The 14,063-nt window shown below is 48.3% G+C and overlaps 6 protein-coding genes across 6 annotated transcripts; all 6 read right to left on the bottom strand.

Moving 5' to 3' along the window:
• Positions 1–150: 150 nt before the first annotated feature.
• Positions 151–1,718, bottom strand: FOXG_09105 (uncharacterized protein). Its single transcript, XM_018388142.1, has 2 exons — positions 716–1,718; positions 151–665 (listed from the first exon to the last, which is right to left on the bottom strand). Exons 1-2 carry the CDS (start codon positions 1,397–1,399, stop codon positions 315–317), a joined length of 1,035 nt encoding a protein of 344 aa, XP_018246152.1. The 5' UTR covers positions 1,400–1,718; the 3' UTR covers positions 151–314.
• Positions 1,719–2,933: 1,215 nt separating this feature from the next.
• On the bottom strand, positions 2,934–4,380 carry FOXG_09104 (uncharacterized protein). Its single transcript, XM_018388141.1, has 7 exons — positions 4,364–4,380; positions 3,955–4,171; positions 3,885–3,907; positions 3,802–3,839; positions 3,620–3,757; positions 3,156–3,575; positions 2,934–3,109 (listed from the first exon to the last, which is right to left on the bottom strand). Exons 2-7 carry the CDS (start codon positions 4,118–4,120, stop codon positions 3,061–3,063), a joined length of 834 nt encoding a protein of 277 aa, XP_018246151.1. The 5' UTR covers positions 4,121–4,171; positions 4,364–4,380; the 3' UTR covers positions 2,934–3,060.
• Positions 4,381–4,993: 613 nt separating this feature from the next.
• On the bottom strand, positions 4,994–6,128 carry FOXG_09103 (uncharacterized protein; the record flags this gene model as incomplete). The annotated part of the gene is made up of 2 exons (XM_018388140.1): positions 4,994–5,935; positions 5,982–6,128. The coding sequence occupies 2 exons, from the start codon at positions 6,126–6,128 to the stop codon at positions 4,994–4,996; spliced, it is 1,089 nt and encodes a 362-aa protein (XP_018246150.1).
• Positions 6,129–6,512: 384 nt separating this feature from the next.
• On the bottom strand, positions 6,513–7,866 carry FOXG_19989 (uncharacterized protein; the record flags this gene model as incomplete). Its single annotated transcript, XM_018400251.1, has 4 exons — positions 6,513–7,225; positions 7,274–7,577; positions 7,625–7,726; positions 7,773–7,866. 4 exons carry the CDS (start codon positions 7,864–7,866, stop codon positions 6,547–6,549), a joined length of 1,179 nt encoding a protein of 392 aa, XP_018246149.1. The 3' UTR covers positions 6,513–6,546.
• Positions 7,867–8,163: 297 nt separating this feature from the next.
• On the bottom strand, positions 8,164–10,075 carry FOXG_09102 (aminopeptidase). Its single transcript, XM_018388139.1, has 3 exons — positions 9,128–10,075; positions 8,883–9,078; positions 8,164–8,832 (listed from the first exon to the last, which is right to left on the bottom strand). Exons 1-3 carry the CDS (start codon positions 9,898–9,900, stop codon positions 8,326–8,328), a joined length of 1,476 nt encoding a protein of 491 aa, XP_018246148.1. The 5' UTR covers positions 9,901–10,075; the 3' UTR covers positions 8,164–8,325.
• A 2,718-nt stretch (positions 10,076–12,793) lies between these two features.
• FOXG_09101 (uncharacterized protein) lies at positions 12,794–13,805 on the bottom strand (the record flags this gene model as incomplete). The annotated part of the gene is made up of 2 exons (XM_018388138.1): positions 12,794–13,564; positions 13,617–13,805. The coding sequence occupies 2 exons, from the start codon at positions 13,803–13,805 to the stop codon at positions 12,794–12,796; spliced, it is 960 nt and encodes a 319-aa protein (XP_018246147.1).
• Positions 13,806–14,063: the final 258 nt, after the last annotated feature.

The raw sequence follows: 14,063 nt of genomic DNA, 5'->3' as shown, positions 1-14,063 counted from the left end.
GGCAACGTGGCTAGGGGAGACAAGAAAACTTGGGAGCTTTATCCTAGGTGATAAAAATGGCTAATTTAAAGCCCTCCTAAGTTATACCAAACTTGCCTAAGCCTTTTTGTCGCTTAGAGTAGAGGTCCTAAGTTTTCTTGCTCCCTGAGAGCTGAGGCGTGGAACAAGTTGGAGGAAATGTGATTCATTTCCATGTACGGTGTAGACTATGGTATCTATGACAAAACACAACGATCACCTCTCTTAACTGCTCTTAACTGCTCTTAACTGCTCTCATCTTTCCAACATACGGACCAAGAAACATGGGCCAAGACTCAAGGATGCACAAGTGAAACCAAACGAGGAAAAGCCTCTAACCAGGGTGGCCCTAGTTCCCAATTATTGAGATCACATGCAATAGCCTCAAACTCGGGGCTTACGCAAACCTGACCACCTTCGACAGCCATCAAAGGACATCCAGGCGGCCATTTTAGTTGAAGAGACTCAAGGTATATCTTGACTGAATGCCTTGACTTGATACGTGGATTCGTACACAAAAAGTCTCGCAGGTCGGGCCAAGGGATGTAATCGATGCTCACAGGATGTGGATAGGTATTCTGAACCTCGGTAGGAAGCAGCCACGGCGGTACATCCTTGAGAGTCATAGGATCAGGATGTAAGCGCCACTACGCGAAGGATTAGTATGCAGGAGACTATAGGGTAAAGATAAACTTACTCTCATGAGACGATAGGCAAAGAAATAGACCCCAAACAAAGTCTCCACACTAGCCATCTCAAAACCCTTGAGAAACGAGGTCAGAAAACATGTGACTGCATTATCCCCGTAAGAGTGAAGCGTCATGTTAGGCAGCTCAGGGTTCCTCGGCAAGGACCTAGCGTGGAGCGGATCCTTGGGAAAAGCAGCATGGGTCTCGTAAAGTATCGCGAAACTCCGATACTCGAGACAATCCGCCTGCGAGTGATGTTGCACTCCGCATCGGCAATCGACATGCGACGGCGTGGGGAATAAACTCGACACCACCTCCGGAACCTCGGCAGGCGGGATATCGTGGTGGTCTGCCGCACATGGAGCAGCAGCTGGCGCTCGTCGCCCTGCGGGGAAGTCCGGGGTCTCAACGCTCGTGTCCATCTCATAAGCCTCGCCAGGGGGTTTCTGCGAAGATCTCTGTTGCAAAGCCACCAGATCAGCGCTCAACTGCGGAAGCGTCCGGAGCTGAGCGGAAACGGTGTCGAGGTTCTTTCTGATCTGTGCTATGTCTGCTTCCATCCGCTCCATACGTTGTTTGTGCTCCTGCCGGTTCTCTCTGTGCTTGACGCGATCTGCCAGTCGCTTCTGGCTCATTTGAGCCTCTGTGCGTACCCGTCGCTTGGACGAGCCGCTAGGTGGAGACGCGGACATGAGAGGTGAGTCGAGGTGGCTGAAATAGGGAGGTGGTAAAGTTATATAGTCTGGCTGTCAATATCGAAAGGGATATCCACTGTTTTGAACGAGGGTTTTGGCGATGCTTGAGTGAGGAAAACTCAACGGTGAAGAAAGAAAAAAAAAAGGGGAGACGCGTCCGACGTCGACCAGTTAAATAGACTTGAAACCTGGTTACGATAAACCCCGTGTCTTTTACTTGGCACTGAAGATGAAAGTGTCAGGATTGACACTAGGAGGTAAGGTAACTATGTCAGGTGTACATACACACGCACGTGTAGAGAGTAGGAAAGGGAACGGTAGCAAAAGCGAGCGTTGAATTTCTTTGCTTTGGGTGTGCGAGTTTGGCTGCGACGGGAGGCGAAACGCGGGGTAAAGCGCCGAGATGAGCACCGGATTATTCCCTGTTGGGTTCTAGCGGCGCAGGGGGTTGCTAGGTCTGTTGGGGAGGAATTGTTGGCGGGCTGAGGATGTGATTGGCTGCAGGTTGTGAATGATTATCAGGAACTTGACTTTGACAGTTGACGGGTGATTTAAGCATAGATTGGGTTATCGGGTACCTGGGTTATGTATGTTTTGTCGCTTTAGGGAATTTAACCGGTTTGAAGGGAGTGGCAGTTGGATGGAGGAGGCGAGGGGCTAACCCAACAAAGTAGGAGAGATCTTGCATACCCTGGAGCTGCATGAGACTACGAGAGAACTTCTGCTGAACAACTCTCCCCTGTAAAAATTCTTTCTTGGCACGCACTGTTAGTGCACTGTTAGGAGCGGGATTTTCTACGGGCTACTCGGCCACACAATACTGCGGGGACGCCATCGGCTCCCTAACAGCAGTTTTCAGAGAAGGAATTTTGGAGAGTTCACCTTCTCTGACAACACCTTTGTCGGATCTAATGGCGGCACCTCAGAACCAGAACGCCTTAGATATCGGAGGACGGTGCCCGTGGCATCGGTAGCGACATCCTCCCGATCAACGACGCCGATTGCGATGGGTTTTTCCCCTTTGAAGGCAAGCCGCACCGCCGGCCTCTGATTCCTTCCCAAGGTTTTTCCCTGCCGCCACGACAGTCGACTACGAGCTACAACTTGGTTACTGGAGATTGTGGACTGCGTCAGCAGATGTAGTGATGCGTGAGAGAATTCTGGTCGGTGGAAAAAGCTCGACAGTAGATTGCCCCCGAACCCGCTGACGGGTGACGGGCTTGAGAAATACAGCACCTTTTGTGCCATTGGTATGCTGGATGGTGAAGGAAGCGGGGTTTCCCTGTACCTAGCTAGCTCAGCACGTCTTTTGCTCCAGTAGGAGATCTGGCTTCGTTACAGCCACCCAGACGAAAAATATACAAACAAACAAACAAACAAACAAACAAACGAACTTCTGCTGAATCGAGGACAAGGCATTTGTTAAAGAACTATAACGGTTTGGTGTTCCAGCATTTGGTCAGGATGGGGAATTTGATGAAAAATTTAAACGGTTTGGCTTTTCTGCTCTGATTTTAGTGATATGTAATTTGGGTTGATAGAACAGAGAAACGAGAACCAAGCAGAGTATCACCTCCAAGGTTGGGAAGACGACACTAAGTTTTGAACTAGTCAGATAGTTTATTACTATGTCAGGTTGTGAACTCGATACTCAACGCTTATTCGTCAGTAGAGGCTGACTCTGCCCTCTGCCCATAAACAACAATACTACCCAAAGATTAGTAAGATCTCAATCCATCGAAATGCAACTTACACAGGAAGATAGGCATGGATCCTAGGATCCCTCAGGTGCTTGCGCACCTCCGCACAAAAAGTCATAGTCTCCTCCTTAGTCCACTTCATCCCCCTCGTGAACAGCGCCAAAGTCAAGCCCTCAAGCCCACCATCAAGGTTAGCAAAGCTCCAAGCGCCAATCTCCTTGTAGTAAGGGTCTTTGGCCCATTCGTTGAGAGGCCATTTGAAGTGACGCTCAACAATGTTGATGAAGCCTGCTTTTTGCATCATGCTTTTGTAATGACGCGGGGCTTCGACTGAGCGGCCGAGGATTTTACTGGCTTCGCAGAAGTAGTGGCCTAGTTTGGCGAGCTCGAGGTCTGCGTGGAGGGTGCCGTCGTCGGATTTGTAGGGAAGGACTATGTCTTGCATTTCGAACCACCCTTCTGGCTCGAGGGCCCTGAAAAATGTCAGAAACGACCTCAACACGAAGGTGGAACTAACTTGTAGGCTTTGGAGATGAAAGCATCGTAATCTTCGAAACTACCCGCCATGACGCGGCTAAAGACGAAATCAAAGGGTTTTGCCCAAGTCCAATCTTTTTCGAGATCGTCAATTTCAAATGTGCAGTTGATAGGTACCCTTTGTTTGTCAGATTCTGCTGTGCCTGAGAATTGATAGCTTACATAGTCGGCTGAGTTGGGCTCGGATCCACGCCAATGACCTGTTTGATCAGCAACATCTCTCTCGCCTATCTGGAGTAACTTACTTCCGACTGTGGAAAAGCATCGGCTTGCAATGGGTTAGTAATGTCACTAATTACTGCGACGGCGACTGACCATATTCAATAGCCCAACACCCTGTTCCAGTGCCTACATCAAGAACTCTCTTTGCTGCCTCATTACCCTTGGGGCAGAGTGCCAGACTTCCACACAGAGTGAGGAGCCAGACATTGTGCTGGATCTCTGTAAAAGTATCTGATAACTGTGAGGATCTGCTTATCATCACACTTACCCAGACGCTCGTTCTCGCTTTGATCGTTGGGGTATGCGTATTCTACCAATTGTCAGCCAAGATCACGCCACTTGCAAATGTTCGACCTGCTTCCAGCACTCATTGAGTGATATGTACGGCCATTCTCAATCTGATGCTCAAGAATGCTTGATCGCAGCGAAGCCAAGGAATCGGTAACCGGCTGATGGTATAAGTTCCAGCTTCAAAGAATGACCTGACGACCCCTCAACTTACCTGTGAAATGGTTCAGTCCGCGTCAGAGAAGGTATCTGGGTTCTAGAATACAGTCAGTGGGTAAGCCGTTGGATCTAGACATAGTGACCAACGATGAAATCGCCCTCTTGAGGCCCAAGTCTATGTTCGGACGTCATCTTGACCGATGACAGACCACAATCCAAACCCCTCTTGTTTGAGAGAATTAAGAATTTTATATCATGTTACTTTCCGTGGGACGCGTTGCCAACAGGGATTCCCCTTTGTCATACCTTATCCTCTCGAATCGCTGCTTCGCAACCCCTGTATTTTCACAAGTGACGGGAATACCCGAGCATCCCGCGCGATGAGTTCCCTGACAAGGAACGAATTCTGCGACATGGAACTCGGGCCGACGGCCAACATATGATGAGCTCTGTGTGGCGATTATAAGCTCCCAGCTACAGTCCACAATTGCAAATAATACATCTTGGCCAATATTTGGCCAATATATGCAGTAGAGTTTGAGTGATCCAATCAATGATTTATAAGTAACTAGTCACTCAGAATATCAGATAAGACCATGATATAGGAAGGCTGGTATAATCAACAGATTGGCCTCTTCGACTATCACGAGTAAAACCCAATAACAGCAGAAAGCTCGCAGAATAATTACCACGAGAACTTCTGTCCAGTTGCCTCCTCAGAGAAATCCCACAGTTTCTTAGCCTCACTGCTCGAAACAGCCAGCGGCTTCGCTCCCGTACTGATCTGACAATCAGCAAGATACGCTCCATAATTGTCACTCCCTTCATGAGTCTCTCCAATTCCGTTGGCAAGCTTTGGATCCAATGCCGCAACAAGACTAGTCGAAGCCCCGGCTTCTAACGACTTGTGAGTATAAAAGCCCATCGACCCCAACTTTTTAGCAGCTTCCAGCGTTTCTTTGGGAAAGTTTCTTCCCAGCTCAGTCGTCATGATGACACCAGGGTGAGCAGCAAGAGTGAGAATGCCGTGCTTTTCAAAGAGACGCTTGTTAGCCTCGATGCCGAAAAGGACGTTGGCAACTTTGCTGCGATTGTACCCATCGAGGGGAACATAAGCAGTTTCTTCACTGTTTTCATATCCCCAAAGTTTGAAGAACTGATAGTTTGGCTGCTCCTCTTGAGGAAGGTCTTTGTTCTTCTTGTCAAAGTTCATGTCGTTCCAGCGCATGTTTGACACCATAGGCGAGGCAGAAGTGACATTGACGATACGAACGGAACCCTTTGGTTTGACCTCGGATGCTTTGATGAGCTTGGGCATTAGGAGGCAGCTGAGAAGCCAGTGACCAATGTGGTTGGTTGCCAGATGCATTTCAATACCATCCTTGGATAGAGTGCGCTCTTGAACGGCCATGACGCCGGCGCTGTTGATGATCAAATCAATAGCAGGTATATCGGACCAGGAAAGGAATTCTTTGGCTGCGTTGCGGACGGATGCTTGACTAGAGAGGTCGACCTCCAAGAACCGGTAGTCTACATCTGGGAACTCGGCCTTGAGTTCATCGATGCTCTCCTTCGCCTTGGAAGCACTACGGCCGGCGAGAATTACATGTGCCGGGGACTGAGTGGACTTGAGACGGTAAGCATGAGAATCTGATCCAGGAGGGGGGACTTACAAAAGCCTGTGCGGTTGCAAAGCCAATACCTCCACGGTTGACTCCAGTGATGAGGACAGTTTTGCCACGAATACCATCGGTAAATGCTTTGGCAACTTCAGTGGCTTCGGTATTGGCTCCAAAGTCTGGGTTTGTTGTTGACGCCATGGCGATAGATGAGAACGTGTCTTGGGATGTTGGAGTAATAATCTGAGTATGCTGTTGATGTTCGTTGAGATGACTGGTGTCTGCATTGACTATTGTCTGAGTGCGACCATCCTCACCATTTATACTCAAAGAACCCTAGATGCGAAGTCTGGATATTCGCAAAACATTGAAGCCTTGTTTTCAAATCATCCAATACAAGACGTGCTACCCGATTCGGAAACCATCTCAAAATGTGAGATGAAGATCCTGGTGCCACTATAGTCTAAACTGAGCCAATGAGAGACTTGCTACCAAATCCGGTTAGAAGGTTCTCGGCATATCTCAGAAACCTCATTGGTTGATTGCTTTTGCGTTGAATGAACCTTGAACGGAGTTAACGGTTTTTTTTTTTCATTTTAGCTTTATCTCCATGAAGTGATTATCCGTCTACCAAGCGGACTAGGTCCCATAACTTCCGGCTTGGTTCGTCATGGATAGCATTCATCCACGGAAAAATGGCCAAACAATCCTTCGCTTGTTCCCAATTCATAACGCCAAGCATTGAAGCTAGGTCTCGAAGTTTCTCGACCATCCACTCCCGACCATCGTTTCTTGGAACTGAGATTCCTCCCAAGATGAGAAGCCAGAATGTGAATTCATCTTCGCTATCATCCAAGATAGATTCAGTGACTTCCTTCACAAGAGCTGTGATAAGTCCTGGTCTCGCCATGCGATCCTGCTTGTTATGAAAGTAGATCGAGATCATAAATAGGGATAATCCGATATGGTAGGCAGACTGAATATCGTGCTTGAGCCTGGATTCACCAATAGTACGAAATCGGAGCAGTCGATAGCAGATGGATATCAAAACTTCTTGAAATTCAAGTAGATTTAGAGGCTTCTCATCCATGTGCTTGTTGAAGAGTCTGCACAATCCTATGGCGTCGAATGATGCTTCTTGGAGGGCTGAGTCAAGTCGGCTATGGCGGAGGGAGTATGCATCCGAGCTACTCTCCAAGGTGAAGCCCCGAGACGACAAGATCCTTTTTATATGAACCATATGGTCTCGATAAAACAGTGGGTGCCCACCTTGTTGCATGGCGAAGAGGATATCAGTCCTTTAAACATCAGCACTCGCCATCCAAAATCAAACATTACCTACTCACCGGCAAATCTTGACAGCAACGATTCCATCTTCGATATTCTCCAGCCCACCACGAAGGTCCACTATCTTCTTCAAACCCGCCATATGAGTCTCGGCTGCCGCGTAATGTTCTGCTGCTTGCTCTTGATTGATAAGTGCCATGACGATCGACATGGTATGGTCTGACAAAGCCTCATTGCTATTCAATCTCACCTGGAGCTGATCAAGGGTCTGAGATATACAGTTCAGTGAGTTGGTGCAGTTGTAGCCTATGCCGAGATATATCTCGTTTGACGCTTGGATGAGCGCCAGAGAGCAGTCGTAGGCTTCAGATTATTAGCAGGGGCAACATTTGCAGAGGTGTATAACTTGCATCCTTTATCATGAAACATGATCTCGAGCCATTTGACTTTATCCTTCTCAAGGGAAAAGCCTAGCTGAAAAGGATAGACGAGTCCGACTGTCACGTTGAAGACTAAGGACATCAGCATAGTGACAAATATGAAAGAACGGGGACTAACAGTCATCTATCGCTTTACCAGCAACCTTTGTCACGGCTACAGGAAACGGAAAGCTGAAGAATTGAGTCGCGAGCGGTCTAGGAATTCGTTCCATTGGCCGACAATGAACAACTTGATTCGTCCGCGACGGTCGATGAAATGTTTTCCCTGCATTTTTGCCCTTCATTACATGCCGTCGCATGAGCTTTTTTGAAGTTCTATCGGCGTTTAAGCCATCCACAAAAAAGAAGTTCTGCTCCATCTGATCACTTGGTGGTTGCAGGAGTGAGGTTCTGATGATGTCAACGTAAGCAAACTCCGCTTCAGTATTGGCGAGCCGCGTGTCCGTGTGCCTATTGAATACAACGTGGGTTAGAAGAAGTTAGAATTTTGGTGTTAAAATACATATAATGAGTTCATTTAGAAGTAGTCAGCGCTTTGAACTCTAGATAGAGAACCGACACAATTAATCATTTATGGACCAAATTTCAGCTCATAATTCGTCTTCTCATTTTATCTACTCTACATAATCTCGCTCATCTCTCATAATACAGACTTTTACAAGTTATACATCCTAAACGGAAACGGATCCACAAGGACCTCCAGCATGGCTGTGTCCGCTAGATCGCTTCAGAACAGAAGCAACCTCGGCATCCCATCGTCGAGTGTTGTGAGTGACCTTAGGCAGGCTCTTCCAGGTCTTGGCATAGCGAGCAACAGAGTTAGCGATGGCCTGGGTGTTGACGAGGAAAGCCTCCTTGTTGAGGTTGTTGATATCGTCGCCAATCTTGTGGTAGTTGATATCGTAAGCGACACCAGCCTCGCCGCCAAACTTCTTGGCCTCCTCCTCGGTCTTGAGCTGCTCGGCGCCGGTGAAGAGACCGCCGGAGGGAATGCCGTTCTCGATGAAGGCGGCGTAGTCGGAGCGGCCGCTGAACTCGGAGGGGACGTAGCCGAGACGCTTGGTCTTGAAGAAGCGCTCAAAGTCCTTCTCGATGGCGTCGGAGCCAGCAGGGCCGGTGAGGTTGAAGGCACTTCCATCACCGTCGTAGATGCCGTAGACGTAGTTGGGGCTGGCAATCTGGGAATTGTTAGTATTTGTTTTTGTCAAAGAGTGGTTGGGTATCTCACCATATCAAAGTTGAGGTAGGCTCGGATCTTGGCGACTTCAGCGTCAGAACCGTTGATGCTCTTCATGTAAGCATATGAACCGAGAAGACCGAACTCCTCAGCACTCCAGAAACCGAAGCGGACGGCGTTCTTGACGCGGTACTTGGTAAGAGCCTGAGCAACCTTGAGGATACCAATGATACCGGAACCATCATCGCTAGAGTCTGTTAGCGTTGAGTAATTTCAAAGTCATATATGAAACTTACTTGATACCAGGACCGGCAGCAACGGAGTCGGAGTGACCTCCAACCACGAGAACGTTGTCATGGTCACCCTCCTTGGTCTCAGCAATGACGTTGAAAGTAACACGGTTCTCAACGGTAGCATCAACCTTGAGGTCAACGGTGACCTCACCAGCCTTGGTCTTGGCAAGGATAGCCTGACCGTCCTCCTGGCTGATACCAACAATGGGAGCAAACTCGCCAAAGGGCTCACCAAGGGTACCAGCGAGCTCGCCAGGAACATTGTTGTAGACAATGACAGCAGCAGCTCCGGCAGTCTTACCGTTGGTAGACTTCTGAGAGAAGGGGCACTCTCCTCGAAGAACGAGAACAACCTTACCCTCAGACTCAGCGGGGAAATCACTAGCCTCGCAGCCAAGGTTCTCAGCAACGACAAGAGGACCAGTAGCCTCACCAGCAGGAGTGTAAGTCATGATGGCGGCAGTGATATCATCGCCGTCAACCTTGAGGGAGGCAGTACCGGCAGAGTACAGCTCAGTGAAGGGCTGCTTCTTGACGTTGTAGTAGCCAGTCGCCTTGAGGGTCTTGTAGAGGTAGTCGACAGTGGCGTTGTGACCAGCTCCACCGAAGACACGGGTGTTGCCGTTGGCCTCAGCGATGTCCTGGAGCTTCTGGGCTCCGGCCATGAGGTCCTTGATGTTGATGTCCTTCTGGAGCTTGAGCTCGTTGACGAGGGGCTTCTTGGTGGCGCTGGCCGCCAGGGCGAAGAGGGGGAGGGATAGAGTGGTGAATCTCATCTTGGGCTGGACTGGACTGGACTGCAAGGAGAGGGATGAGGAGTGAAGAAGGGGATTTCTGAGGGTGGAAATAGTTGATATTTATATGTTGTTGATCATACGAAATTAAATTTATTGTAATCTACTCGTCACAAACCCATACCATTTCGTGATAGTACAATATCCTGCACGGCACTTCTGCATAGCACGGAAATGTCCCACGAACAACGACCCTCTCACGGCCGCGGATCCAAATCAGGCAGTTCCAGGGATGTTTTGGCGATCGAATCTTGGCGTTGTCTTTGCTTCCCCGCAGGAACTGCCTGTTCCAGGAACTAGCGCCGACTCAGATCCCACGTCGCCTGGAACTTTTGGAGTATTCGCCAATCCGACCTATGTTGATAACGGCAGGTCGCAGGGATTATCGACCGCTCGGCCAAGCACAAAGATAGGTCACGAGAGATAGAGTAATGACTAGCGCTGTGATAGAGTTGGCGCTGGGCATTAAGCATCTTTCTACGCTTATTCGTCGTATCGACAGGGATGTGAGATAGAGAGATGGGTTTATCAGCCACCGCAAAATGACATGATGATCTTTTCTGGGCGAAAAAATGTCTCCATCCAAGCATTCCCCTCTTTCTTGACCCTCGGCGGACTTTTGTAGTCAAGCTTGGAAAAATCCTGTTTGGATAAGCCTTGGGCTCACCGGTTCTTTTGCCATCAACATGGGTCAGCAAGATAAGAAACCTTGTCGTCAATTGAGTTGTGCCACAGACTAGTTTGTTTCCGAATCAGTAGTGATTATCCGAGTGTGGCTGGTTACAATGACGATCTGCACTGTTATGAGAAGACGATTCTTTCACGATGCAGTGTTGCAGTGCGTTGGAGGATGTATCTGCGCATTTAGAGGAATGATCTACCAGTTCGTTGAGGCAAGATGTAGTGTAACCCAGCCTTGTGAGGCGAATTGACTTTGTGGATGCAAACTTACGGGAATATGCACTAGATGGGAGAAGATCTGGCTGTACCCTGTAGTTCAACGCGTATCAGAGCAGTTGGGAGCATATGCGGTGGACAATCGTTTACCGGCATAACGGGCAAAGGATCCCTAGGCATGGTTTCATTGCAGAATGCCAGAGCTATGATCTACCTGTCATCCAGAGTTTAGGCATGTTCACGATTCCGTGGACACCTATAGGCCTCAAGTTTCACTTTCAAAGGCTTGGCAACCAAGATAGGGATACGCAGTAGTAGCTTCCCGTTTTTTTTCAGCTATTGCGGTTGCTTCTGACGCTTATATACGCTGAATATTTTGTCAAGGTAGTGCTCATGGCGCATCTTGAGGCCTGCCCTATCTAACAAAATCACTTCAGAAGTCAAATTCAACAATACATACTTTGGTTCCAAGATTTACTTGAGGTATCGCCATAGCTCTGTCTACTCTTCTAGACTGTATTCCTTTTCTCGCCAATTTCTGATGTTTTACCCCCTTTCTCGACCAAAAGCTTTGCTACTTGTTTTACTTCTGGTATTGCTAAGAGTCTCTCTTTTTCTGAAAGGTCAGCACGTGTTAGTCCTCGTTTTTCTTCTCGTATTGCAACATTTCTGTTTAATGCAAAGGCAAGTGGTGACCAGCCTTCTATCGTCAATGCATTGACATCAACTCCACGCTCCAGCAAAACCGGGCACAAACTCAAAGTATCATCATTTGCCCTGTGAAGCATCGTTTCCCCATAGTCACTCAAGGCCTTGACATCAGCTCCCCTTTTTATCAATAGTTTCGCTGCAGCTAGTTGCCCGCGTTTAAAGAACTAATACAGTGCAGTCTTTCCTTCCTTATCTTGCGCATCGATGTCGACTCCATAGTCTAGTAGTAGCTCTGCCATGTCTGCCAAGAGATATCGATAACTAACATCGGAGTAAAACCTGTCATCGAGGAGGTCTACATGGTGTAACGCTGTGAAACCGTTGTCATCTTGGGCGTTGACATCAGCTCCGTGGCCTACCAGCAGAGACAAAAGGTCAACGGTTGCCCTGGAAAGGGAGCTGTTCCTCCATTATCCTTCGCGTTAACATCAGCTCCCTTCTGGATTAATAGCATGGCAAAATCGACGCGAGATATTGCACAAGCAAGGTGTAGAGGAATGGCACCCAGTGGACTTTTGTCATATGTACCGAGCCCACTGTCAAGCAGAAACTTGGCAGTTCGTAACACAGTTGAGTCACTCGATCCTCTATGCGACAAATCTGCGTCCATAACAGTCTATCCCCAGTCGGTCAGGGCAGAAATACTGGCTCCAGATTGTAATAAAAGTTCCGTTTCCTCTATAACTCCCCGCTCCGTTGCGGTGTGGAGTGGCGTCAAGCCATGGTCACCTCTTTCATTTACATTGGCCCCGGCTGCTAAAAGGACACGTTTGACATCAATACTAGAAGCGCTATGTAAAGGGGTACAACCGTGGTCGTTCTCCTGGTCGACCGCATGTCCGAGGCTCAGCAGCCTTTCCACAAGATTGACCTTGCCATATTCAGCAGCTAGATGAAGCAGAGTATTTTCATCCAAATAAATGTAACTGTAGTCTATTCCATGATCCAGAAACATATGTGCTATGGAGTCGCTTCGGTCGCTCCACAAATAAAGAATCCGCAATGGATCACTCTCTGATCTGTTCATGGTAAAATTCATATCGGTCATGTGGCCTAATAGTACTCGAACGACATGCTCACGCCCGTATTCTACTGCAAGATCGAGTGCTTTGTCAATGTTTAGGCCAATGCCTGATTGAATTAACTGCGCAACTATGTCTGCACTTCCAATTTTAGCGGCGACCTCAATAGGTGCGCAAAGCTCCCATGGCCCGTCTTCTGTCTCACTACATTGGAAATAGTGTCTCCCTGCTTCTTTCAGCAAAGACTAAAAAATGTGCTTATGATCTCCGAGTAAGATCTCGTGTAGGTGGTTCATAATCTCAAGGAAAGGTGGGCTGTCTTCTTTATCTATTGCGGCTGAAAATTCCCGTAGGATGTGTTGAGTCTGAATTTCAGATACAGCACTGAGGGTAGCGTATTCATCAGTATGAGTATGATTCACCATGGCGTCAAGAAGAGTTGTTATAACTCTCTGGTGACAGCCTTGCAAAGCTGCGACAAAGGCTTTCTTAACGTATATAGACGTAATAACCTTGGACTCCTGACGAAGGCCAACCACCCTACTAAGGTCAAACACATTGTCGAGTAGCATCTGCACAAGATGCTCATTGCCTGATTTTGCTGCGGAAACTAGGGAACACTCGGAAAATGTATAACACTCTAGTTCATTGTAATTATAGGGTGACGGACTCCTAACCCAGGCTTCTAACTCAGTGGACTTATAGTCTGCTTTCGCACGCTCAGAGAGGAGGAGCCGGGCAATTTCAATACTTCCAGCCTCACACGCTTCTGAGAGGGCCCTGCCATTCCTTGCTCTGATCCCACGTATAATCAGACAGAGGAAGTGGTTCATCAAGCCAGCTGCTTCCATCTCAAAGCATAATGCACCCTCCTCCCTTACTAGCTCATCCCGGATAGTGGCATCCTTCATGAGCTTGTCAGAGCTGGCAATGAGACCATAATGGATCATTGAGTCATCGTCATCATCGGGTGATGAGGTTTTCTTCGCCACAGTTATCTGTGCATGCTGCCGGCGCTGGGGATTCTCGATGAGTATGGCTTGATTCAAAGAGCCTGTCTGTCGCTACCAATGGACGAGCATACCGTTTCCTGAGGCGAGGTCGTTTGCTGAGTGCTTTTTCGATTCTTTCGTTCAGTTCATGGCCTTGACCTTCATAATCCGCTTCTAGTATCCCACAGCGGTCAACAGAAACTGAGGTGGCTGATTCAATGATCCAGTGAACTGAAACTCCTGTTTCTGTATTTTCTTGCCACATTCGTGGTGTAAGACTCCTCCTTTGGCTCCAAAGGGGACACTGACGACGACACCCCCAAGACGAATATCATGCTTAGGGCTCGGAGCACCACCACCAATGCCGACTATAAGTCGAGGACGAATATTAGGAAATGTTCGCAGCATTTACGTAGCTACAGAAGCGGCTGGTCCTATACCATATTCGGGCAAGGATGCCACGACAACGTCATGTTTCCCCATTCTCCCGAAGGAATATATATTGTTGTCGCCGGGAGCTTGT

The sequence above is a fragment of the Fusarium oxysporum genome, chromosome 9, assembly GCF_000149955.1.
Source record: "Fusarium oxysporum f. sp. lycopersici 4287 chromosome 9, whole genome shotgun sequence".
Taxonomy (NCBI): domain Eukaryota; kingdom Fungi; phylum Ascomycota; class Sordariomycetes; order Hypocreales; family Nectriaceae; genus Fusarium; species Fusarium oxysporum.
The sequence above is the reverse complement of the archived record's forward strand: the minus strand, read 5'-3'. Positions and strand labels throughout refer to the sequence as shown.

Coding starts and splice junctions, on each gene's coding strand:
- FOXG_09105 (XM_018388142.1), bottom strand. CDS start 1,399: ATGTCCGCGTCTCCACCTAGCGGCTCGTCCAAGCGACGGGTACGCACA. Junction 666..715: donor TTGCCTATCGTCTCATGAGA/GTAAGTTTATCT, acceptor TCCTTCGCGTAG/TGGCGCTTACATCCTGATCC.
- FOXG_09104 (XM_018388141.1), bottom strand. CDS start 4,120: ATGATAAGCAGATCCTCACAGTTATCAGATACTTTTACAGAGATCCAG. Junction 3,908..3,954: donor GTGTTGGGCTATTGAATATG/GTCAGTCGCCGT, acceptor ACCCATTGCAAG/CCGATGCTTTTCCACAGTCG. Junction 3,110..3,155: donor ATCCATGCCTATCTTCCTGT/GTAAGTTGCATT, acceptor ATCTTTGGGTAG/TATTGTTGTTTATGGGCAGA.
- FOXG_09102 (XM_018388139.1), bottom strand. CDS start 9,900: ATGAGATTCACCACTCTATCCCTCCCCCTCTTCGCCCTGGCGGCCAGC. Junction 9,079..9,127: donor GCTGCCGGTCCTGGTATCAA/GTAAGTTTCATA, acceptor AACAGACTCTAG/CGATGATGGTTCCGGTATCA. Junction 8,833..8,882: donor CCTACCTCAACTTTGATATG/GTGAGATACCCA, acceptor AACAATTCCCAG/ATTGCCAGCCCCAACTACGT.